The 25690-nt window shown below is 45.3% G+C and overlaps 1 protein-coding gene across 1 annotated transcript in view; it reads right to left on the bottom strand.

The window, feature by feature from the left end:
- ANTXR1 (ANTXR cell adhesion molecule 1) overlaps positions 1–25690 on the bottom strand; it is a 245349-nt gene that overhangs the window by 95471 nt on the left and 124188 nt on the right. Inside the window, exon 13 of the mRNA XM_060168937.1 lies at positions 6504–6599. Within this exon, the coding sequence (XP_060024920.1) occupies positions 6504–6599 (96 nt within the window). The remainder of the gene's footprint in view (positions 1–6503; positions 6600–25690) is intronic.

Consider the following 25690-nt stretch of genomic DNA (forward strand, 5'->3'; position numbering starts at 1 on the left):
GATGCAGAACCTCAGACTAAGGCAATGACATTCATTCATCCATTCATTCCACAACTATTTATTAAGCAACTAATGAGTGCTTATGCTGGGGTAAAGGGTGCAGATGGATGTATCAGATGAGATGGCGTGTGAGAGAAGAGGATGCTCTATAGACACCTGTGAAGTGAGAGAAGACTAGGAGAGACAGAGGAGACCTTGGCAATCACTCTTCAGTCTAGAGTTTGGGAAGCTCAGAGGATGGTGACATATCTATCGATGAAGAGCAGTTCTGGGGAAAACATGATGAATTTAGCTGGGACACGATGGGGAGAGATGCCTACATTTGAGATGCCCATTGGGTACCAATACTGTGGGCCTGGTCTTCTGAAGCCGAGGCCAGCAATGGGTGGACACATTAAGTAGCCCTCAGCGTATCCATTGTAGCTGAAGTCATGAGCATTAGTGATATTGCCCAGGGACAATGTGCAGAGAAGGTTGAAGACAATCCTGGAGAACAAGAGGTGAGTGGCAGCAGGAGGAGACAGGGGAAAACTGAAGACAGATTTAGAAGAGTCGGCAGCAGCCAGCAGAGGAGAGAGTTGAAAGAAGAGAGTGCCCATTGCTGAAAGAGCTAAAGAAGAAGGCAAAATGAGCAGAGATCCCTGGCTGGGGAGTTCAGGCTTGCAATGTATGGGCTAGAGCAACGATGCTGATGGAGGCCAGGGTGCAGTGGGCCGAAGAGTGAATGGAAGGAATTGTGGACAGTCTGCTCTGCAGAGAAGTTGGCAGATGAAAGGGAGGGAGAAGGAAGAGGGCGGCTTGAAGGAGGAATAATGTATGAGACATTTTTAAAGGTTGAAAGAGGCCAGTAGGCAGCAGGGAGGAAGACAGTGTAGAGAAAAGGATGAAGATACCACAGGCAGAGGCGAATGAGAGAGAACAAGATGAAGGACATGAGTGGTGAGAGAGGCAGAGGGGCCAGGCTGCATCCGGGGAGGGGAGGGATGTTGGAGCAGCACGCATGAAAGTGCTACTTGAAGTGGAAGGTTTCTCACAGGACAGCTTCCACCTCTCACTGAGGCAGAAGGGTAGGCTGTCTGTTGAGAGTGAAAGAGCCAGAGATAGGACAGTCATCTCCGGGAGAACGGGAACAGTCTGGGAGAGACACCATGGGGGTGGAGTCTGGGGCTCCACAAAGATGAGGTGAGAGTTTGCTAAGCAATGAGAAGGCCTCGTAAATGTGCAGTGGCCCCAACAGCATGCTTGGGCAATTCTCTTCTGAAGGGATCGTCATGGAGTAGGAGAGGAGAAGACTATCAATTGCTCTGTCTCGGTATAAGGATGGGGCAGGGCAAGTGGGCTGGGTGTTAGGTAATCGAGGGTGTTCATGAGAGCGTCAACATGGGGTCTGTAGGTTAAGACACCAGGCAGGCATTTATCCTCTCCCCCAGATTTTTGATTTGAAGGAGCCAGTCCCCATTGCTAATCAGAATCTATCAGTGTCTGGTGACCTGCTGAAATTTAGGCAGGATGTGATGGCCTTTGCCTGTGTACGTAAAGCTACCATCCTAGTTAGACTGCAGGCTTTCAGGGTGCTGCCTCTTGGCTGGGATGATGGTAGACTCTCAGGGTTACCTGCATGTTCTAGATCTGTATTAGATAATATTTACCTCTAATACCACTGATTCATTGTGGACTTTTTTCCTCCATATGTTCATACGTTTACTCATCCAGTACATTTCAACTCTTTTTTCCCATAATCCTCTTCTCATGCAGATTTCCTAGTCTTCCTTTTTTTAAAGTTCAATTTAGAGATTTCAATAATATTGGACCAAATTTATAAGTGGATGGAGTGTCCATAGCATGACTTAAAGCGTTCTGGCCATGCCCTTTGTGGAACTGAGGCAGGGTTTTATTTATTCATTTATTTTTTGGTAAAATATTGACCCCTGAATTCCCTTTTTGAAAATGCAAATAAGCACAAGGTACATGGGCCGATGACTCTCTCTCTTCCAATGTGAATATTTTTTGTGCCAGTGAATAAAGTTAGGAATCTTAGAAGGCAAAGATTTACCTGGGGATACTGAGGGCCACATTGGGAAACACTGAAAACTTTGGATCCAAGACCTGGCCAATTCTCTCTCCATCAGTCATTACTGATAGATTATTCTCTGCTACGCGGGCAATAAGTTAACCCAGGTTCCTTCTAGGTGGGAGATAAGAGCCAGCTGGGAATGGGGTCCTTCCAGAAAGGCAGAATGCAATGGGTAGCACCAGTCACTCTCAGCCTTCAGATTTCTTCTTCCAGGACCAGCAAGAGGCAAGAGGATGCTGACGGCTGCAGAAGGCTGGCCTCGTAGTGTCTATCATGCCTGATCTGGCCATACTGGTCGCTACATGTTAAAATGCCTTTATGATTAGTAAATAGTGACCTGAGTGCCTGCCCTTGTACCCCTGCCAACCTACAGGACTTCATGGACCATCCCCCATCCCACCCCATATCCAGCCACTAAAGGGTTAATGTTTGGCTCAATTGGGATGGAGGCCTTGCAAATTGTTAAAGATTTTGAATATTATTCCCCGGAAGAACTGTGCAGAAGCAGGAGGAAGGCAAACCTCATGGCTCCTCATGTTACAGACCCTTTCTGCTCTCTGGCTATTTCCCATCATGGAGATATGGCTTTGGTACCAGGCCATGGGGTATTTCCCCCACTCAAGACAGGGCAGGGAGCATGACAGAGGAAGGTTTCAGGACTGTCATTTACAAGGATGCCCTCTGCTAGTCCCAGACTGTGGTGAGGGCGTGCTGTCACGCGGGGGAAAGAAACTTGCTGCATACTACATCCTGGGGTGCGGGGAGATGACGTTTGCCCTCCTTCCTGTATACTCCCTTTAGAAAACATGTGAATTTACCCTGTCCTCCTCAGAACATCATCACTCATAAAGGAAGCCAGCGATCAACGAGTAATTTGGGGAGCACACTAAGCATCAGAGCCCCAGACAGCTTTCAGAAATATGTGGAAGGGCAGTTTTTAAATGCTTCATAAACAGGAAAATCAGTCTCTAAGATCTTCCCTTGTAAAGAAATTCCTCAGGACTTACAAAATCAGGCCACATTAAGACATTTTTGCTGTCTTCCAAAGCAACATAGGCTTAACCAGATAGATTCGCTGAAAAATATTCTGAATATTGCAAAGCAATCTGACCTTGTGTGATCCTGCCTCCCATAATGAAAGGCATTAAATAAGAGACATTTTCCTGGAAATTAAAACCACGATAAGATATCACTGCATGCCTGTTAAGATTGCTATCATCAAGAAGACAAGAGATAACAAGTATTAGTGGGAATCCTTGTACACTGTTCATGGGAATGTAAATTGGTGCAGCCACTATGGAAAACAGTATGGAGGTTCCTCAAAAAATGAGAAATAGAGCTACCATATGACACAGCAATTCCAATTTTGGGTATATATCTGAAGGAAACAAAACCACTATCCTGAAGAGATACAGACACCCTCATGTTCAATGCAACATTATTTACAATAGCCAAGACATGTAAGCAACTTAAGTGTACACTGAAGGACGAATGGGTAAAGAAGATGTGGTATACATATACGATGGAATAGTATTCAGCCACAAAAAAGAAGGAAATCCTTCCATTTGCGACAGCATGGATGGACCTTGAGGGCATTATGCTAAGTGAAATAAGTCAGGCAGAGAAAGACAAATACTGTATGATTTCATTTACATGTGGAATCTAAAAGAACCAACTTCATAGAAACAGATCAGATCTGTGGTTGCCAGAGGTGGGGGCTGGGGTACAGGGTTGGGGGTGGAGGAATTGAGTGAAGGTAGTCAAAATGTGCAACTTCCAGTTACAAGATAAAGCTCGGGGTGTATAATGTACAACAGGATGACTACAGTTCAGAATACTGTATTGTACATTTGACAGTTGCTAGGAAAGTAATCTTAAAAGTTCTTATCACAAGGAAAAATGTGTAATATGTGGGGTGATAGATGTTAACTGACTATGGTAAACGTTTTGCAATATATACACATACCAAATCATTAAGTTGTATACCATAAACTTATAAAATGCTATCTGTCAATTCTATTTCAATAAAACTGGAAAAAAGAGACATTTCTCACTAATATAAATTGAATGCCATACAGTACAGTTATATATTCCTATTATAGTAAATATTTTAAAATATTAATGATAGTAATTATTAATAATAATACAAGGAACAATCTTAAGCAGATATATAGATAATCCTTTAATTTTCACCATCTACCTATGAGGTCAGAGCTCTCATCGTCCTCATCATATAAATGAGGAAACTGGGGCACAGAGAGGTTAAGTAACTTGCCCAAGATCACACAACCAGTAAATGGTGGAGTACTGCTTGGCTGTTGTATTGTTCCTAGCTGTCCCCACCCAGAGGTAACTGTTTTTAATAATCAAAGGGACTAAGTGAACAAAGCGTGATGCCTACTACAACAGAAGCCCCAGTGTTCACCTCAGGCTGCCACCACCAACACTCCCAGCCACCCTCTTCTTTAAGAGCCCTCTGAAAGTTTTCTTCCCCCGAGAATTCCAGACTTGAAGATATGCTTCCTTTTGAATCACCATAGAAAGCAGTCTGGCTGCCTCAGTGTTTTTTTTAACCTTAAAAATAAAATGGTTTTGCAGCCTTAAGTATTTAAACATTTAAATCTGGGGCTGCTGTGCTTAAGACTGCTTAAAATCTTGGTGAAATCACTCCAGCCTGGATTACACTAATTGACCTGAGACTTGCACCTGTCCCTCCCACCAGGGTCCCTCCCACACACACATTCTTGTCTGCTACAGGTCATCTTTTCCCCTCAAAACCAGAGGCTTCTGTTGGTGCAAAAGCCTCTTTCTTTCCAGAATCCTTGCCACAGGGATCCACATCCTGACTGAGTTTTGCATTCATCCATTTATCATCTCTTTAAAGTGTTGTTTGAAACCATTTCTCCCTTTTGTTCAAGTCTAGTGCTCTAGGAGGCTTCAGTTTCTGTCCTACACACAGATTTGAGTCGCCTTGCACTGTATGCTAAATGCTGGATTTCCAGAGATAAAGTGAAGACAAGCTCTAGCCTGGAGATGCTCACCATCTGTTTTCCTCTGCTGGGCCTGCCATGGAAGAACTGAGATGCAGGGAATGGAAGAAGCTGTGGCAGTGGAGCAGCGCTCGCTTCAAACGCACCTGCCTTTACAGCGCGTGCTCTGATTGTGCATGAAGTCAGGGCATGTGCTAGAACTAGACTTGCAAGAGCTAATGTTTTCTTTTCATTTGAATATTACTTTGTTTGGTCTTTTCCTGGTTTGGGGGCCAGGGAATAGAAACTGATAGACAAGCACATATCATTTGGGCACGGCAGGTGATGGCGGGTTATCCCAGGCCCTGCACTATTTGGGGATGCTGGCCAGAGCTATGTGGTGGCTCCAGGTGACGGTGATGGGGAGGAGATCCTTACTGATCTTGTGCTGGGCACATAGAGGTGTGTCCTATAAATGGTAGCTAAAAGAATAAAATAAAGGTAGGTGCCACTCTTTTTTTTTTTTTTTTTTTTTGCGGTACGCGGGCCTCTCACTGTTGTGGCCTCTCCCGTTGCGGAGCACAGGCTCTGGACGCGCAGGCTCAGCGGCCATGGCTCACGGGCCCAGCCGCTCCGCGGCATGTGGGATTCTCCCGGACTGGGGCACGAACCCGTGTCCCCTGCATCGGCAGGCGGACTCTCAGCCACTGCGCCACCAGGGAAGCCCGGTGCCACTCTTTATTGTTAAAAATAAAGAGGCCTCAGGCACTTTCTCAGATGGACTGACTAGTTGCTAAGACCAAGGTGGCTTTGGAAGAGTATCAGCTGGTGCAACTCAACAAGTGTGTGTGCGTGTGTGTGCATACGTGCACATGTGCCACACACACACACACACACACACGCATGTGTATTTATTACACATCAAGTAACACTCATCATTTACAGTATTCTGCTGATCCTTCCTAGGCACTGCACCCAGAGCAGCCCCTTCACCTGCTCCACCCAAAATGGTGTGTCCATTGGCAAACCGTAACGCATACTGACTCCTAATGACTCATGATTTTATCGATCATGTTAGTTTCTTTTTTTTTGCATTATGTGGGCCTCTCCCTGCTGTGGTCTCTCCCGTTGCAGAGCACAGGCTCCGGATGCGCAGGTTCAGCGGCCATGGCTCACGGGCCCAGCCGCTCCGCGGCATGTGGGATCCTCCCGGACCGGGGCACGAACCCGTGTCCCCTGCATCGGCAGGCGGACTCTCAACCACTGCGCCACCAGGGAAGCCCGATCGTGTTAGTTTTTGCCAATTTTGTAAAAATTGTACAAAAGACGCTAGACTTATTGTTAATTATTTACACAGTTTCTTGTTGCCCTCTACCTACTCATGGTCCTGTTAACCTGTGTCATTCTTTGCTTTGAGCCGCCTGAGGTCTGAGGCCAGGGGAGAAGCTTGGGGCACTTACCACGGTGCAGCAGAGGGGCCAGAACCACCAGAGGAGAGCCAGGGCCAGAAGCAGGAACAGGATCAGCAGGGCGATCGCCAGGATGGAGCCATCGGACTGCGGGGCCGAGAGAGAGGGCGGTCAGCAGTGGGGCCGGCTGTGCGCGCAACCAGCATGTGAGCTTGGGGGGCAAGGCAATACCTGTGGTCTCTCCCTCCCCGCACTCCCATCCCCAGTATGCAGATTTAAGGCCCAGAGAAGAGCACAGTTTGCCAAGTAAACTGTGCTGCCCAACATTCTGGGCAACACACTCTATGTAGTCAGTTCTCATGAGAAGTGGGTTTGTCTTTTCAGGGAGGCCCCATTCTTCTCTTGGAACAGCAGCCTGAAGGACCAATCCTGCAGGAGACAGAGCAGATGGCTGCCTTTGCAGCTGGGCACTGAGATGGCCTACCACCGCCATCTGCCTCCGGACCATCACCCTGTGCCCGGTGACAGCCTCCCACTCCCTGGAACTGCTGTTCCCGCCACCCCTTGGGCTGGACTTGGGACAATTCTCAACTCAGCCTGCTTGCCTGAGCCCGTGTCTCGTAGGTGCGTGTAAGAGAGTCACGAGGCAAAGTCTAGAGCCCACTGATGGGATGTGATAAAGGGCAGAGGGATTCCAGGGAGTAGAGGGTGAGGCAGCTTCTGCTGACCCTGGGAGGGGAGGGGTGTGGTGACTGAGTCAACGCTGCTCTCGGGTCCAATGAAGCAGGCACCCAAGACAAATCATGCCCACTTTCAAACATGCCTAGGCCAGTCCCCAAAACAGACAGTTGCCGTGGCCTGACATGATTATTAACATTCATCAACAGAGATCCCACTCCCTCGGTGTCAGTATTCTGGGGCTGCTGGTTCAAGGGAGCAGATTTAAGTCCCCTCTACCACCCCTTCTTCCCAGCTACCGGGAGTGCAAGTGGGTACAACCTTTGGAGCTGGGGGCGAGGGGCAAGTTGTCACAGGTATTAATTGTCATAGGTACCCCTTCTGAATAAAGCTGGCAATGCCACTTTTAGCTCCCCCCCAAATCAGATATGTTTGCACAGATGACGATGATAAAGGAAAGCAACCTAAATGTTTAACAATTAAGGAATAGTTAATAATACATGGTAGAACCACCAATTACTCTGTATATATTTATTTATTATATTTACACATAATATTTAAATGACCTGAGAGAACAGCCCTGATATAATGAGTGGACTTATGTTTGCCAAGAGTGAGAGAGAGACTGAGGGCTATTTACTCAAATAGTAATGGTGATTTTGCTGGTAGTGGATTTATGGTAATTAAAAAAAAATCTGTCTTTGCCTTTCTTTTTCTTTGTTGAACATTGCACAATGAGAAAGTAAACTATTGAAGTTGTATTTTAAAAATCTGCACTTGGGGCTCCTCCCTATGGTATCAGGGCTCACGTGGCCCTGGGGTTCTCACCCAGGATCAGTGGACCTATGGGGTACACAGATGGGCTCAAGTGGATGGGAGGTGTGACCCTCCCGAAACAACACTCATGACCTTCAGAGCATGTGTCTTCAGGGGAGACTGTTCACAGCATGATCAGACTTTCAAAGCTGCCCTCTCCCCAACCATTTACAGAGGGGGAGGTTGGATGGCCCGTCCGAGGCTACGCAGCAGGTTAATGGCAGAGCTGGAGCGTGACTCACCCCTACTCTGAGTGCTCAGTGGGGGCTACTGGAAGCTGTTTAAAGGCAGCTTTTACTCCCTGGAATGTCTTTGACCCAAAAGCCAGGGAACTAAACACTCAGATCCCACCAAGCCAAGGCTTGGGAATGCCAGATTGTCCCCGAGGGAGCTGCACCTCACAAGTGCAGGTGCAGGGCTGGGCAGTGGGTGGGGAGAGGGCACAGCAGCCAGAGGACGCTCTTGGACCCACAACGTTTATGCATGAGCTACGGCAGACGGATGCTCTCCTCAAAGATACAAAGGAATCCCGTGTGTTCTCCAAACTTACTGTTAGTCAAGGACAGCCCCCTTGATCTTTCAGTCTCTACGTTCCATGCCCATAAAATGGAGATACTGAACCCCACCTGCCTCATTGCATTGATGTGAGGAGAAAATGAGCTGTAAGATGTAAGCAGACATGGCTGGACAAGTGGGATGGAAGCTATCATGTCAGACGCTGAGCTGTAACTCATCCTCCCTGTTTCCTCGTGGCCAGCAAACATGGTGGCCATTTCAGATCATAAGTCTGTTTGCCGTCGGAATAATAAGTGGTTTGGTTACTGCAAGTCTTATAAAACAGTGGTCTTTCAGTATAAGGTTATAATTTAGTAAAGACTACAGACTGCATTTATTCCCATTATATGCAATCTCCCCTCTCCTGATTTTACTTTCACTCTAGAGAGAGGAACTGAAGCAGAAAGGCTGATATATTGTGGGGAACATTATTTTAATTCCTTCTGGAAAAAGAAGGAATTTTCCTGCGAAGTGGGGAGGGTGGAGGACCGGGACCACAAGGGGAGAGGGGAGGCTTCAGCTCCGGAAGGAGATTTCCTGGATTCAGACAAAGCTTCATCCGGCCCGTCTCTGACCAGGCTTGGTCTGCCTCGTCCCAGCCCTCCCTTCTGTAGCGAAGGAGGACAGCGTGGGGCTCAGCAGGGGCAAGGTGCAGTGGGGACGCTGGGGGAGTGGAAACGCAGTGGGGCAGACGCTCCTGGAGGGACTGACCCTTGCTCTGGATGCAGCCCCCAGTAAAGCCCCCCAACGCACTGCCTGGTTTTCAGGATCTTCCAGCACCGTTATATACAAACACCCAGTGCAAAAGGGTCACCGTCAGTCAAAGGGCATGAATCTCTGATAAACTTAGACATGAAGCTAATGTCCTATAAGTAGGTAACATGCACATGCAACCTCGCAGGAGGTTCGTTCATGGATTCATTCAGCAAACGTTTACTGAGGGTCCGTCCGGTGCCCACGGAGCAGACCTCAGCGGTAAGGACGGATCACACAGAACCAAGGTGCTCATGGTCTGATGAGGAATATGTATCAACTGTTACCCACACTCAGGGGCCTGTGTGTTACTCAACAGCTGTACACGCAGCCCCTTTAATTAATTAATTTATTTTTGGATAGTTTTTATTTTATTTAAAAAATTTAAAAAAATTTTAATACAATTTTAAAGGTTACTTTCCATTTGCGGTTATAACAAATGGTGAGCTCTATTCCCCGTGTTGTACAGTACATCCTTGAGTCTATCTTACACCCAACAGTTTGAACCTCTCGCTCCCCCAACCCCTCGGTTGCCCCCCCCAACCTCCTGCCCGCCACTGGTAACCATTAGTTTGTTCTCTATATCTGTGAGTTTCATGCAGCACCTTTTATGTGCCAGGCAGTGAAAAAAGCAAACAGTCTCTTGAGTCTTAAAGCTTACATTCTGGTGCAATAGTAGTAATGATAGTGATGATAATAATACTTGTTATCAGTATAGCTCACATTTATTGAACACTTACTATGTGCCAGGGACTGTCCTTTCTAAATATGTACTAACATGCTTTCCATGTGTTAGTTCACTTAATATTAACAACCTTATGTTAATATTAACATAATTATTGAATAATAATTAATTATTATTAATTAATAATAATATTGTTTTTTCCTATCCTATAGAAAAATACTGAGGCAAGGACAGAAGCAGCAGCTTGCCCAAGGTCACAGGGAGAAACCAGAATTTAAAACGGGGCCATTTGGTAAGACATGAAAGCAACCTAAATGTCCACTGACAGATGAATGGATAAAGAAGATATGGTACATATATACAATGGAATACTACTCAGCCATAATAAAGAATGAAATAATGACATTTGCAGCAACATGGATGGACCTAGAGATTATCATACTAAACGAAGTAAGTCAGACGGAGAAAGACAAATACCATATGGTATCACTTATATGTGGAATCTAAAATATGGCACAAATGAACCTATCTATGAAACAGAAACAGACTCACAGACAGAGAACAGACTTGTGGTTGCCAAGGGGGAGGGAGGGATGGATTGGTAGTTTAGGATTAGCAGATGCAAACTATTATATAGAGAATGGATAAACAATAAGGTACTATGGTATAGCACAGGGAACTATAGCCAATATCCTGTGATAAACCATAAATGGAGAAGAATATGAAAAGGAATGTATATATGTGTATAACTGAATCACTTTGCTGTATAGCAGAAATTAACATTGTAAATCAACTATATTTCAATAAACTAAATTTTTAACAGAGTTGGGCCATTTGGTTCCACAGCCTACAAGTTCAACCAGCAGGTTACTGCCCTCAGCAAGCACTAAGAACTAAGGGTCTGGAACTAGCACTGAGGAGGTGACACTGGATTCTCGCCCTCAGGGCGAAGGAGAGCTTGGCATTCCTGCACAGAAAGCAAACACAAAGTGCATGGTGTAGGGGTGAAGGAGGCAGGGTCCCCACTGTTGGAGCCCAAGCTGAGGGGCATGGCTTCTATCTTGAGCCTGAGTGGCTTCAACCTGGGGAGACTGTGATTGGACTTGTTTCTTGGGAAGTAAATGCTTTCAATGCATAGAGTATGGACCTGAGGGGAAGACTGGAGGTCGAAGGCCCAGGTGGAAGGCTCCTGCAGTCCCTCCCAGTCTTTTAGGATGACATTTTACAGGGTCACTCCTTCTGAAACTCTTGCATTGTCATGGATGTCTTTGTACTAATTTTACTAACAATAGCGACTGTTATTGTGTGCTATCTGCATTCCCGGCACTAGGCAAAGTGCTACCTATGCATGAGCTCATTTAATTAAACGAGGCTTGTTAAAGCAGTCTTGTTGCAGGAACTGTCATCCCCTTTTTGAATAAGGAACAAGGAGACTCAGCGAAGGTATGTAACTTACCCAGACCCTTCCTGTACCACTTATGGACATATTTATATGCCCTCAATTTTAATGTTGCAAAACTGGGAATTGAACCTTCACAGTCTGATTTTAGAACCTTGTCCCCTTCCACTTCATCATTACACTCTAATGCCAGATTTATAAAAAATTCGCTTAATATCTATACTTGAAAGACTAAACATAAGGCAGCTGCATGAGAGACTGAGACCGTGTTTGTAATCGCTCCACCTGATGGGAGGAAGTTCATCCACACGGCTCCGGGTGGATCAGAGAGTCACATAGTGCAAGTGTATTTCAGAGTGAAGTCCGAAAGGGTTGGAGGCCACAGCAGGGCCTGGTTGCCCCTTATGATCTTGAATTGGAATTTCTATCAATTACCTTGTGAAGAGGAATTGACAATCATGTAAGGATGGCTCTGTGTTACCTGTTGAATGAATATGAGTATGTAATAGAAATACATACACATCTGCCCTGTTTAGTATCTGCTTCATTCGTGAAATTTGTTCAGCTACTCTAAATGAATCCTTTTGCATTTTCATCTAGTCCCAAGATGAAAAGCCCCTTTGGGTGCTAAGACTCTGCCGTGGGCCGGGAGGCATGTGGAATGTTCCACAGCCCACACCATGTAGCCTGGTGGCCCAGAACCTGGCTCTGTCCTCCTGCACTGGTGCAAACTGCCTTGGCTCCTCGGGCTTTGGCCTCCAACCTACCCTCCTGAGTCCCAGCTCACTGTCTGCTAGCACACCCTGTGTTACGCGCTGCCTGCTCCCCAAAGCTTCTTCCTGGATCGGAGCTCAGGAGGGTCATGGGCTGACCACTGCTCTCAGCCTGACTCAGGACAAGCGTGTGGACTCGGCCTCTGCTCCTCCCTTCACCAGGGCACAGGGTGGTAGGACTGCAAAGACCCCTGGGCCCACACGGCCTCCACCATGGGGCTGAGCAGGGCCATTTGGGTCAGGGCCTAAATGCGCCTGCCCAGGCTCTGTCTTGGATGGCTAAATGGCAGGAGGCGAGGTGGCTTCCTCACCACGCAGAAGTTCCGAACCAGCCAGCCTCCAGGCTTGGAAGCGGATGCATCCTCCAGGCTCTCTGACGCCGGGGAGGGGAGCCTGAGTGGGGCCTTGCCTGGACTTGACTTTCTGACAAGAAGCGAGAGCAGGAGCTGACCTGCCCAGCAAACTCTGCTCCTGTCCTTGCTGGGCAGCCTCTGCATGGAATTCTCTGGAAGCTTTGAAAGAGATTTCAGAAGGGAAGGCAGCAGCAGATAAATAACCAAAGATTGCCTCCTGCCACTGTTATCTTCCCAACAGCCTAGATACCAACACAAGTTCATTTCTTATTTTCTTTACAAAGTAAAAGTAAAGTTTAATAAATCAACATGGCCCTTTGGTTTAAAATATTTCCAGCAGGAGGTGGGGGGCTTTGGGGTGTGACTAGAGATGAAAGGAAGCGGTGCTAAGGAGGTACATCTTCCAGTTAGGGGAGGGGACATCCATTTTCTTCAATAAGTAGTAGTTTTATGCCTTTTTCCCTATGAACGCTGAGGTGTAGGATGCTCACAGAGGCCTGCGGTGGAGCACGCAGACACAGAATATTAAACATGAGGGCAGATGCTCGGGCTGCTCCTTCCTCTGGTCATTCCTTGTTAGGATAAATTTCCCTGAAGGCTGCCTGGCTTGCAAGGCAAATCCCTGCATCATGGCTTTTTATATATATTTTTAAATTTTTATTTATTTATGGCTGTGTTGCGTCTTCGTTTCTGTGCGAGGTCTTTCTCTAGTTGTGGCAAGTGGGGGCCACTCTTCATCGCGGTGCGCAGGCCTCGCACGATCACGGCCTCTCTTGTTGTGGAGCACAGGCTCCAGACGCGCAGGCTCAGTAGTTGTGGCTCACGGGCCCAGTTGCTCCGCGGCATGTGGGATCTTCCCAGACCGGGGCTCGAACTCGTGTCCCCTGCATCGGCAGGTGGACTCTCAACCACTGCGCCACCAGGGAAGCCCCCATCATGGGTTTTTAAAATGCCTTTGTCCCCGGCTTACCAAACGAGGGCATCTTTTAAGATGAGGAAGCATTGTTTTCAAGAGAATAGATTTGGAAACTTGAATAATGAAAGCATCTCTCACATGGTAGGTTTCTAGTAATTTTGGATTTCTGACGCACGGCAGAGGGGTGAGGGATCTTGTGTGACAGGAGAGAGGGAGGCCTCTGGGCAACAAAGCATCAGGCATCGCTGTTCCTTCCTGTCTGGTTTTTTTTTATGGTGGATTTTTTTTTTTTTTTTTTGGCTCTGAACGTTTTATCTTTAAAAAAACAGAAATAAAAGGGGAAAAAAAAAAACTGTCCCCACAAGGGGGAAGGCCCCCAGTGGGCCCCTGCCTGTTGTTCCCCCTGGCTTCAGAGACTTCTGTATAGGCCTTAGCTGCTTGCCGGCCAGGGTAAAGGGAGGAGGGTCAAACTGACAGGAATGATGGGAAACTGGGGGAAGCTCAACTTAAAGAAACTTGGTGGAATCCCCCATCTCCAAGCTGGGTTTGAACTGGGATTCTTCCTTGTCGTTCAGGCATGGGGTTATTATGTAGCCAATGAAGTGTCTTCAGTTCTGCCTGGAAAACTGTCTCAGTGAAGGAGGGAGCATCCTTCCCCACTCCTGTGTATCCTTCCACGTTGAGGACACTGTGTGTAAAACTCCAGGCCTTTCTTCCCCTTTACTCATTCAGTAAACGAGGCCAGAGCACAGCGAACACGGGCCTCTGCTCTCCCTTTCCTATCTGGGGAGCATGCTGCCCACCGAGAGAGAGCAGAGGCTGTCTTCTTCTGCTCCATGCAGGCTGGTTTTGTGGGGGGCCTGATGCTTGTACGATTTGGGGAGGCCTCTTTAAGAAAAAGAACATAAAAATACAAATGCAAAATAATAAGCACCCCTCCCAGGACCTTAGAAGGCCTAGAAGGGACCCATTCAAATGAGCATCCCTGAAACTTAAACTTCACCAGCGTTCCCGTAACTCTGCCCCTGGCTGTGAGTCTTCCCTAGACAGGCCCCGTGCCCGCGACGAGGTTGGCAAAGCTGTTGAATCCTGGGCTTCAGTTTCCAGCCCATTTGCTGCCACACTCAGCCTTAGTCTCCAGTCCGCAACAACAAAGGCAATACTGAGGTTTTCATATATGGTTTGAGGGTCTCGTTTCTAGTTTTTCACATGCTTTTTTGCCCCCAGGACAGGGATCCCTCCAATATCTCTTATTTGAACTTCCCCCAGGATGGACCCTAGTAATTGTAACAATTACATTTTGAAAACAGTGTACAGGAATTATTAACAAAGGGTTAAGGAGAGCCCTCCCTGATGGGCGGTGGGTTTGCTGCAGTTCTAGGATCTAGGCTAGGTTTTGTGGATTCTGAAAATCACCACTGAGTTACTAAAGGTATTCAGATTCTTTCACATGGTTAGATGAGGCCGTCTTTTAAACCTTTAACCTGAAGAATGAATTAGCATGTTTATTCTGCCACATTGAAGGGCTATTAGCCAAACTCTGCCAAAAATGTGACAGGAAAACAGCTGTTGATCCATTAGATATTTTTAAAAGCTGGCAAGGTTGTTTCCCTGGTTTCAGTTGGTAAATGATGATGCCACAGGGCACTCCAGGACGCGACGAGGAGACTTTGCTATGACGTGAGGCTACCCAGTGGTCCCTCTTCCTCTCCTCCCTCCATCCACGGCCCTGTCCCTATTTCTCTGGTATTGAGGGAGAATGTCTTTGAGGCACTGTTGAAAAGCACTCAAGGCAAAGAGGCCCTTCCACTACGGGCAGTTCTGGTCCATGATCTTGTGATCTCATGGCAACTTGCTTGTTCTAAATACCCAAGAGGCCATCTGGGTGAGAGGGGGATGTGCAGACAGAGATTAAGGGACCAAGGACATGCTGACTTTTCCCGCTCAGATGGGAGAATCTGTGAGTAGGCAGAGGAGTGTCAGCTCCTCCGAGGGAGGCTGGAAGGCTCTGTACCCCCTGCTGCACCCGTCACGCTCCACTCCAGGCAGCTTTGCTCCCACTTGGGAGGTGTCACATTCCAGTGCTCTGAAGTGGAATTTCGAACCATCCTCAGCAGCTGGTATGAGCTCTGTTTCCTGCCCAGACAAAGCTGGCAGAGTACAGGCAAGTTTTCTTTCGAAAGATGAAATTTAAGTCATTTTATTGCTGCTGAGAAGTTCTGGATGGGCAAGCCCAGAGACCAAAATTCTCTCCCAGAGCTTATATATTCTGACTGTTATTTCTGGAAGTAACTTTAGCCATTATCTAACTTCTCCACCCATCCCACCCTGCATTTTATTGGAATTCTATTGCCCTGGCATCTGCGGCAGTGCTCTCCTCAGCTTCCTTCCTCCTATCTCTGATTATTCCTTGCCCGCCTCCCCATGGGCTTTTCCTTGTATGCAGTCCCTTAAATGTCAGCATGCCACATGGATCCATTTTTTTAAGAAAGGTATATACTTTTTTTTTTTTTTTTTTCTTTGCGGTATGCGGGCGTCTCACTGTTGCGGCCTCTCCCGTTGCAGAGCGCAGGCTCCGGACGCGCAGGCTCAGCGACCATGGCTCACGGGCCCAGCCGCTCCGCGGCATGTGGAATCTTCCGGGACCGGAGCACGAACCCGTGTCCCCTGCATCGGCAGGCGGACTCTCAACCACTGCGCCACCAGGGAAGCCCAAGAAAGGTATATACTTTTTATTGTGCCTGAAGTGTCTACTTTTTTTTTCCACTTTAAAAAATTATGGTAGGGCTTCCCTGGTGGCGCAGTGGTTGAGAGTCCGCCTGCCGATGCAGGGGACACGGGTTCGTGCTCCGGTCCCGGAAGATTCCACATGCCGCGGAGCGGCTGGGCCCGTGAGCCATGGTCGCTGAGCCTGCGCGTCCGGAGCCTGCGCTCTGCAACGGGAGAGGCCGCAACAGTGAGACGCCCGCATACCGCAAAGAAAAAAAAAAAAAGTATGGTAAAATATATATACACATAACATTTGCCATTTTAACCATTTGTAGTATACAATTCAGTGGCATTCAATACGCTAACCATGTTGTATGACCCATGGATTCATTCTTGGTCTCTTGCTGTTTTTCTTTCTAAAACTCTTTCTAAAACTTTCTAAACATGGGCTGTTTCATTTCCTTTCATAGTTTAAACTCTCATCTAGATATTGATGACTCAACTCTTTATCTCTAGACTAGATCTCTCCTTATGCTTCAGGGTCATAGTCAGGGTCATTCCACTGTCTGGTAGGTCCTACTGACACTGCAAACTCAACAGTTCCAACTGAGCTCCCTGTTTTCCCCTTCGAACCTGTTCGTTCTCTTCCCCTCATTCAATGGTACTACCCATCAATCCAAGTGCGAAATCTGGAAGTCCATCTCAGTTTTCCTTTTCTCCCTCTCTCTCCTACCTGAGGTCACACCCTCCTATCAGCACATCTGCTCCTTTGACCACCTAAGGACTTCTTGAATCTGCCCTTGTCTACTCCTTCTCCAATACTTGATTAGGCTTAGAATCTTACTACTTTTTTTTTCTGGCCAGCTGTAGTTATCGCTTCACTGGTTCCTCCACCACCATCCTTGTCAGCCAAATTCCATCCTCTACCACTGCATCTAGAGTCATCGACCTAAAATGTTATTATGACAGCTCTGCCCACCCATGAACTCTTCAACAGCTCTTCACTGTCCAGAGTTCTTAATACTGGAGACTTTGATGAAAGTGATACACCCTTTCCTCGGAAAAGTACACATTCACATTTGTACACAAGCTCACTAATTTTGATTATAATTTTGGAGGTGGGGGTGGTCCATCAAATCCCCAGAATCCATTTATGGATCCCTCAGTCCAAGAGTCCTTAGCTCAAGGCCCTTCACAACTAAGCCTCTCTTTTCTCCAACCTCCTTTCTCACCATCTCCTTCCTTACACTTTGTGCTTTGACAAAACTCAACCACGTGTAGTTCCCTGTATACACCTCACTGCTCTCTCATGTTCTTCTCCCTGAAACACCCGTTCTTCCTTTCATTGCTTGGGCAACTGTTTTTCATCTTTCAAGTCTTAGCTCAGGCTCCACCCGGTGCATTTATACCTTACATATTTATTGAACACCTACTATGTGCCAGGCCCTCTACAAGCACTGGCGTAAAGATGGACACGGTCTTTCTAATCATACACCTTGTAGTTGAGTGGGGAATACAGACAAGTAAATGCTACCACTGAACTCTGAGTTTGGGCTCTCATTTTATCTTATATCTCTATCTTACCGTCTCCTGTATATTATAGATATTATATCATTATGTGCCTTTCATTGAACTCTAAGCCCCTGGAGGACATATATATGACTTTACTCATCTTTGTGACTTTGAGATGTAATACAATGTTTCAAACACAAAAGGACTTGTCCCTCAAGTATTTATTAGACTGAGGGAAATGACGGTTTGGCAGATTAACGCCTTCCACCGCTTGTGGGGGGCAGAAATGGCACAGGCACCAACGTTGCCCCAGGCTGCTCACCACCCCCTCCATGGTCCCGTCACTGGAAACAGCTCGCCAGCCTTGCTGCAAAGAGCCTGAGCTTTGCAGTAAATTTTGCTTTTGTTTTTTAACATGTTTATTGGAGTATAATTGCTTTACAATGGTGTGTTAGTTTCTGCTGTATAACACAGTGAATCAACTGTACGTATACATATATCCCCATATCTCCTCCCTCTTGCGTCTCCCTCCCACCCTCCCTATCCCACCCCTCCAGGCGGTCACAAAGCACCGAGCTGATCTCCCTGTGCTATGCGGCTGCTTCCCACTAGCTACCTATTTTACGTTTGGTAGTGTATATATGTCCATGCCACCCTCTCACTTCGTCCCAGCTTACCCTTCCCCCTCCCCGTGTCCTCGAGTCCATTCTCTAGTAGGTCTGCGTCTTTATTCCCGTCCTGCCCCTAGGTTCTTCAGAACCTTTTTTTTTTTTTTTAGATTCCATATATACGTGTTAGCCTACGGTATTTGTTTTTCTCTTTCTGACTTACTTCACTCTCTGTGACAGACTCTAGGTCCATCCACCTCACTACAAATAACTGAATTTCTGGACTCAGTAAAATTTAAATTTAAGTCCTAATTCTTCCACTAATTGATATGTGGGCTTTAGGCAACTTACGCAACCTCTCTCTTAAACTTCCTTTTCTCAACATATATGAAATTGAGATAACTCCTACTTCCCAGGATTGATTGGCTGTTCCATAGGATAAAGTATGTACAGATCCTGCACAGGCCTCCTTCAATAACTGTGACTTTCCTTTCCATTCTTCCCTTGTTTCTATGCCCAAGCCATGTTCCTGGTGATGTGCCCAGACTTGGCTCAGGTAAATAAATTTGATTCCTGTGAACAACCTCTTGCAACTGTGACTGAGCTATGCTGTTGGTGGGTGGTCCCAGGTTACATATTTGGGAAGCCACAGGCCCTCAGGTTGCCATCACAATGTCAAGGAAAGGGAAATCCAAGTGAGTTTTCCAATGGTAAATTTAATAGCTTCCATTAAAGTTGATCAAACATTAATGGGGGTAAAACGTAATCAAATATGATGATTTATTCTTACTACCTGAGAGGTAATCTGGGCTAGAAATGGCAATAAAAGTGATAGGCACTGAAGATACTGGATTCCTTAACCCTCGAAGTAGGCAGTATAGAAAACATATTAGGTGAGCATTACCTAAGCCCTTGTGGAACTCTTTTTCAAAAGCAGGGCTATAAAGTAATGAGGCTGTCCATGTAGTGAATATAGTAGCACTCCCACACCCAAATGAATCTAATTCCCTCCCAACTGGTGGCTTCGGATGCTGGAGACTCTCCAATGATTCAACCAGTGCTCAAAGGAATTCTGAAACATCTCCCTTGGAAGTGTTTGTCAAACCAATTTATAGGCCGCCAAAAGTAAATCTGATATCTTCTAAGTCATGCTTTGTTTTTTATCAGTGAGGTTCCCAGCTTGATAACCCACCATTCACCACACCTGGTTCCCACAACGTTTGGAGTTGTTTTGATATCAAATGATGATGATGTTTCCCTAATTCCCCGACAGAGGCTATTCAAATACTGTGCCTTCAGAGTCACGGCAATTTCACAGCAGGAGTGCAGGAGGTAGCTGAAATTTTGACAGCGTTCTTAAGTATACAGCTTTCCAAGGTAAATATTTTGAAGGAGCAGTAATAATTTGGATGTGTCAATTCTAGTTTGCTATACATCTTATTACGTTTTGCCTTATAAAAATAATACCAGAAGGACTTAGATAAGCCATCATTAGTACGCAGTGAAGGGGAAGATTGATGCCACACGCCTATACACTCAAGCTTTGAGGTCCTTATCCTGGCAGGACACTCTGTATCAAGATTCTCCAGCATCCTCTTGTCACCCTGACCCAGTAGAGACATTTCAAGTCACTCGCAATGGTGAGGGTGATAATAAGTAGGTCTTGGATTCATTCAGCACTTTCCTTTCCATAAAATGCATAGAGCTTGTTAATCAAAACCAGTTTTTAGAGAATAATGCAGACAAGATGTAACTCATAAGTATTCAGAATGCCTTAGTTCCTGTGAGTGGGCTGTTGAAATAGGATTACAGAGAAAGTTACTTAGTAATGTTCAAATGCTATGACTTTGGAAGCGAAAGACTAATTTCTCTTTTTCATTTTTTGTTCCATTAGCTACAGGGACTTGCCTACTTGCCTTTAATGTAACTATTTATTTAATGCATATGCTCAATTGGTCTTATTGATCATACTTCATATATCAGTCAGCATCATTATTATCTATTATCTGTAAGCAGGCATCCCTTCTCTATACGGTTAGCTGTTGCTTTAGATTACGAACTTGGAAAGGTGGAAGCCATGTTTATGATTGGGTGGCACTGTCCAGAGATAGATGCTTACTATTGGTGACCGTGATGATCTAGTCCTTAAAACAATATCTCTAAACTGCATAATAGGGTATTGCGAGACCAAAAAATCATTTTCTACTGAGTTTCTGACACATGCTCATCAGTAGGGACACAGAAAGATGAACAAAGTCAGCCTACAATCCTAGAAGTTGTTAACACTGTCCAGTTAGAAAGTCAGGACTGATTCACAGAGTTTGCTCAGAGAGCAGCACGCATTATGTGCAGTTAATCTCTAAATGATACCATAAACCACAGTGCTGGAGCTTAGAGCAGAGGGAGTGCAGGGGGCCTGCCAAGATCAGTGAGGCGACCTGGGGCAGGTCCAGGCAGCACTTGGCAGGCCTTGTAGCCATGGTGAAATTTGGGTAGGTGGAGAGGAGAGGGCATTCCAGGAGAAAAGTGAAATGTGATCAAAGGCACAGAGTAAGGATGAACATAACTTTATTTAGAGTGAGGAATTATGAAACACAAATCCTGGCTTATCATCAGATATTTGAATCTGTTAGGGATCTAAAATTTGCATTCACCAATTTTAAGGCCAGCAGCTGAAGGTCAACCGAGGTTGCCGGATTGGACTCTGTCATGAACAGCCTTTGTGAGATATTTATTTCGGTGAGTCTGCACCCTTTACATACAATCTTTAAAGCCTTAAGCTTTTAAGCTACCTCTTCTAAGTCCATGAATTTGGGCCATGCAGATAAAATAAAATTGCCTTAGCTGTACTCTTCCTGCTTCCTTGGCCTGCAAATGAAGCAGTTTTCCCGATACTGGATGGTATGTAAAAGAAACCCAGGAATATTTTAGTTGCCAATTATTCAAGTGCTTTTTAATTTTTTAAATAAATGAAACAAAATATTAAGCCCACTGCTTTGGGCACTGGCTAAACTAACATCTGTTCTAGCAACCACAGTTACAACAAAGGAACGCTAGTTATGTACTGCTTGTGGCACAGACACTTATTTTGGGGAGCTGTAAATTAAATCCCTGACCTTTGAATTTCCTTGCTGCCCTAATGAACAGGTGAGAAGTTGGCTGCTTTGCAAAAGGAATGGCGCTCATATACCCTGGTGGGACCCTGTCACTCTGTAGGGAGCAGAGGAAAGAGTTTGTCTGCTCTTTGGGAGTGCAAACAATGTCAATCACATCCCCAATAATATCCTGATCAGAAGATATGTGTAAGGACCCGGAGAGAGCTTGTGATCTGGTGCACTGTGACTGTAATCTCCCAACCAGGACAATGTGGCCTGGGTTTGGTTGCTGTCTCCTCCAGTTCTGTGATAGCCTAGTTCACTGATTTTTGCCAAATTTGGATCGTTTAAAGAGCTGGCATTCTTTTAGGGTTGGCAGACAGAAGATGCTCTCAGGCTTTCCCTGCGATTTGGTCGTATTTCCCAAATTATCAATCTGTCCTCCCTCTCTTCCTGCCTTAGCACCTCCACCCTTTTCTCTTTCTCTCCACACGCACACACTTTTGGACCCTCTTTAAACTGTGCGCGTCTTCCTGCAATTGTGCCTCGCACGACTGGATTTGTGAAAACAGAACGCTCAACCCAAAAGACTCAACCCTTTGGAATAGCCCCAATGACCCAAGAGCAGGCATAAATGCACATACTGGTCATTTTCACTAAAGTTCGTACACTGAGGGCGTGTACTTTCTCTCAGGTTCTTATTCAGAGACTGGGGATTCTTATTTTATATTCAAAGAAGCTTGGTTGCTTGATATCTGAGCATCCAGTCTAACAAGCTTGTGTTTTTTAACTGCTGAGTTTGGTCCTTTGTATTTATCTTGGTTATGGATTAGTATTTGGGTTTAACTTTTATTTCTAAAGATAAATATTACCATCTTATTATGTGCTTATCTCAGAGTTTCCTGAAGCACAGATTCAGAAAAATCCTTTTTATCCCCTCATTTACTCTCAAAACAAGGATATTTCAAACTTAGGGCAAATATCCTTTAAAATGCTTTGAGATAAAAGTATTGAAAGCCAATTCCTCAAATATCCAAGGAAAACAAATCAGCTCAATCCTCCAAAACATATTTGAAAAGGTTTTTATGCATACAAGCGTTATCAAAATAGAGGTGCTGCCAAACTCTTTTTATTTCAGTTCATAAACAGCATGACATCTGAGTTTGGCATTCTGACGTGCCTGTGGTCTTTTGCCCTTTCTAATGACCGTACAAGAAACCACAGGTCATCTTGTTAATAAAAATAAAAAAAATACTTGGATATCGTAAAAAAAGGCCTCGAATTATGTACGGCTCTGCTGAGACTAGCTAATAAATAGATGAGAATGATTTGTGACTAGTGTATCAATTGCCTGTAAATGAGAGGGTGTATTTGAGGTTATTTGAACACAAATGGTTCTTGGGAGGAGCTTTTAGTTCACTTTGGTCTGAAACATAATCTCATTTGTATTGGGGGGGGGGTGTTGGCTAGTTTGAACTGCAGTCTCCAGTGTCACCAACGAGAGGCTCTCATATTTATTTTCAAAATATAAAAGCCAAACTCATTTGTTACACTGTATAGGACTGCTAATGTTTTCCTTACTCTTTCACTAGCTTACTTTTAGTTCTAGAGTTTCAGACTCTCAGCGTTGGAAGGAGTCTGAAAGCTTTTCCAGTCCAATGGCCTATCGGATGCATGAATGGCCTTTATGTAATTATGCCAACTTGTCTAGTTGCCTGGACTTGAATACAACTTGAATACAACAGGGAGCTCATTCCCACCTGTTTGTAGCATCCAATTAGAAGGACCTTTTAAAAAACTGAAACACAAACTGTCTAACGGCCTATTCTACTCCTTAGCTCTGTATAGATGTTGTATTTTCATGTTTATTATTATTAGTTTATTTTTAGTGTATATTTATTACTTTATATTATTTATTTTTGTTTGGATCTGTGTAGATGTTGTATTTTATTGTGTAATAAAAGCAGATGCACCTCAGGACAGCCCTTCAAAGAAAAATGGCCATGAAGTCTTTCTTCATGTCTTCAGCCTAAACAGTCTCAATTCTATTATTCTATCTGATCTACCATATTTGGTAAACTTTTTTCACATATTCAGTTTTTCAAGGTTTTCCTTTGAAGTGTCCTTACTATTTAATATAACACTTGAAAGGAGATTTTGCCTTCACCAAGTTGCAAGGTTCCATCACTTCCTTAGTCGCAGATACCATACTTCTGTTAATTCAACCAGAAGTCAGAGTCTCTTTGGAAACCGTGTCACCGCACTGATTCTTAGAGAGCCTATAACATCAGTGCAAGGAGACTAAAATTGGGTATCTACTGTGTACTAGGACCTCTGCCAGCTATTTAAGGGCTGGGATTTTTGCCACATTGATCTGATCCCGAAGTCTTCGAAAAACATTGCTTTGTGCTTCCTTTGAATGGCTTCCCATAGCCTAGGTTCCATTTTCTGTCATTCAAACTCTCTGCAAGGTCAGTCTCCTATTTCGCCACCAATCCAGTCTGCCCTTATTCTTCCGGGTTAAGAGTCCTTCACCGTCTGTGAAGAGACGGTGGTTGAATGAGGAAGGAGAGAGATGGGTGTGGGAGTGAGTTGGACAGGAAGTAGAATGATGTTAGGGTGAAGAAATCTATGGGGAATGTCAGGGTGTGGGCCCTGGTCCTGCCCTTCCACTGGTTGTTTGGAAGGGACTTGTCTTCTCCAAGGGCTGTTTCCTGTAATTGAGAAACAGTTTGGGGAGGGTCTTGTTGGGGGAAAGACAGAGTTTTTGTCTTAAGGGACAGAGTTTTTGGGCTGAGTAAACTATGAGCTGCCTACATGTTATCCTTGAATTTCTAAAATGATTTGTCCAGCTCCCTTTTGCGGGAAGAGGTGAATGCCTTCTTAGGGTAACTGAGAAGTAACCCACTAAGCCCGTTAAGTGGGCTCTCCCCAAAGTCTGTAGTGCTTGTGTCAATTTACTTATGCACAGGCCTGGGTGGAGGCTCACGAGTCTTTGGAATAGACGAAGAATTTCTGGGTGCCCTGTGACATTTGCCTTTTGCACCCCCAAATATATATATTTACCTCTTGGAGTATGTATTCTGCCTTGGTAACTACGTTGTAGGCTTCCGGAGGCCAAGCACAGGCTGTTCTTTTTTGAGTTCCCTATCACTTTGCCCACAGTACTTTTTCAATACACGTTAGTCCTGATCTTTGGCCCCATTTACCACCAGCAACTGCTTCTCTACGCTTCTTTCCTTAATGAAGAGGCCCACATGCTTATAGCTGCTGGTATGAATTAGCTACTCCAAAGATAGCTACCTATTTTGATTGCTGGACTATTTTGTTTACCTTGGAAAAGAAATAGAAGAAAAAAGTCTTCTCTGATCTTTACTTTTTCTGAAGAGGGAGCAATAATTTTTTATTATGTTGGAAGGCGAGATTGCCACTCAGCACAGGCTGCTGGATTCATTCCCTACTAGGCTGGGGAAATTCAAGAAATTTTGGCAAGGGCAGTCATGCCAACTGTTTGTTTACCTAGATACTTATATGCCTATAAACCTAGGCTGGATTTGCATTTTCCTAAGTAACTTCAAAGCAATTAGTAACAGAAGTGAACTGACTTACAAAATGGACGCCCAGGAAGTCGCCTAGAACAGAACTCTGTAGACAGTGTTGGAAGGTGGTCCCTGCCCTCTGTCCGAAGCCTATTCCAGGGTGAACTCAGGGCACGCCAGTGTTCCCTATGTCACAGCTTTTCTCTAGTTATCTAGGTTCTTTTTTTGAAGATGAAAGATGTTTATTTCCTGAATGAGGAGATGCTGGAATTCAACATCAAAACTGCATCCTGTATTATATTTAAATTAAATATTAAAGCAGCTCCAAAATATGGCAGCTAAGGAAGGCTTTCCAACTGGTCCCAATTGTTTTGTCTCTACTTTCTCTCCTAATACCCCACCCCAACCAATCACAGCCCCACTGGCCCCAAACATGCCTTTACCCAGGCCATACCCTGAGTAAATTCCTACTCTTTCTTCCTGGCCCAGTTCACTTATTATCTCTCTTGTGAATCCTTCTTTGATTCCCCAGACACTCCGCTTCCTGGTATCACTAGGCGTTGTTTGTTTCTCGATTAAAGACCTTATCATATTAAATTGCAAATCCTTGGAGTACTTGTCTGTTTCTCATGTATTATATCTTTGTGTTCCTTGGACTTAGCAAATGTAGTTACTTAGAGTCCTTATCAGTCTCTGCGGTTCTGCTTGCCTTCCAGCCTTGTGCTATAGACTCTCATGGGCCAGAGCCTGTCCTGAATCTTGATCCAGCTGAGTGGGCTATTTCTAGATCCCCTTCTCCAGGTCTGCTCTTGTGGAGTTAGCGCCGCTCTAAAGAGGCCTTTGACTT

Source organism: Lagenorhynchus albirostris, chromosome 13 (genome assembly GCF_949774975.1).
Source record: "Lagenorhynchus albirostris chromosome 13, mLagAlb1.1, whole genome shotgun sequence".
Taxonomy (NCBI): domain Eukaryota; kingdom Metazoa; phylum Chordata; class Mammalia; order Artiodactyla; family Delphinidae; genus Lagenorhynchus; species Lagenorhynchus albirostris.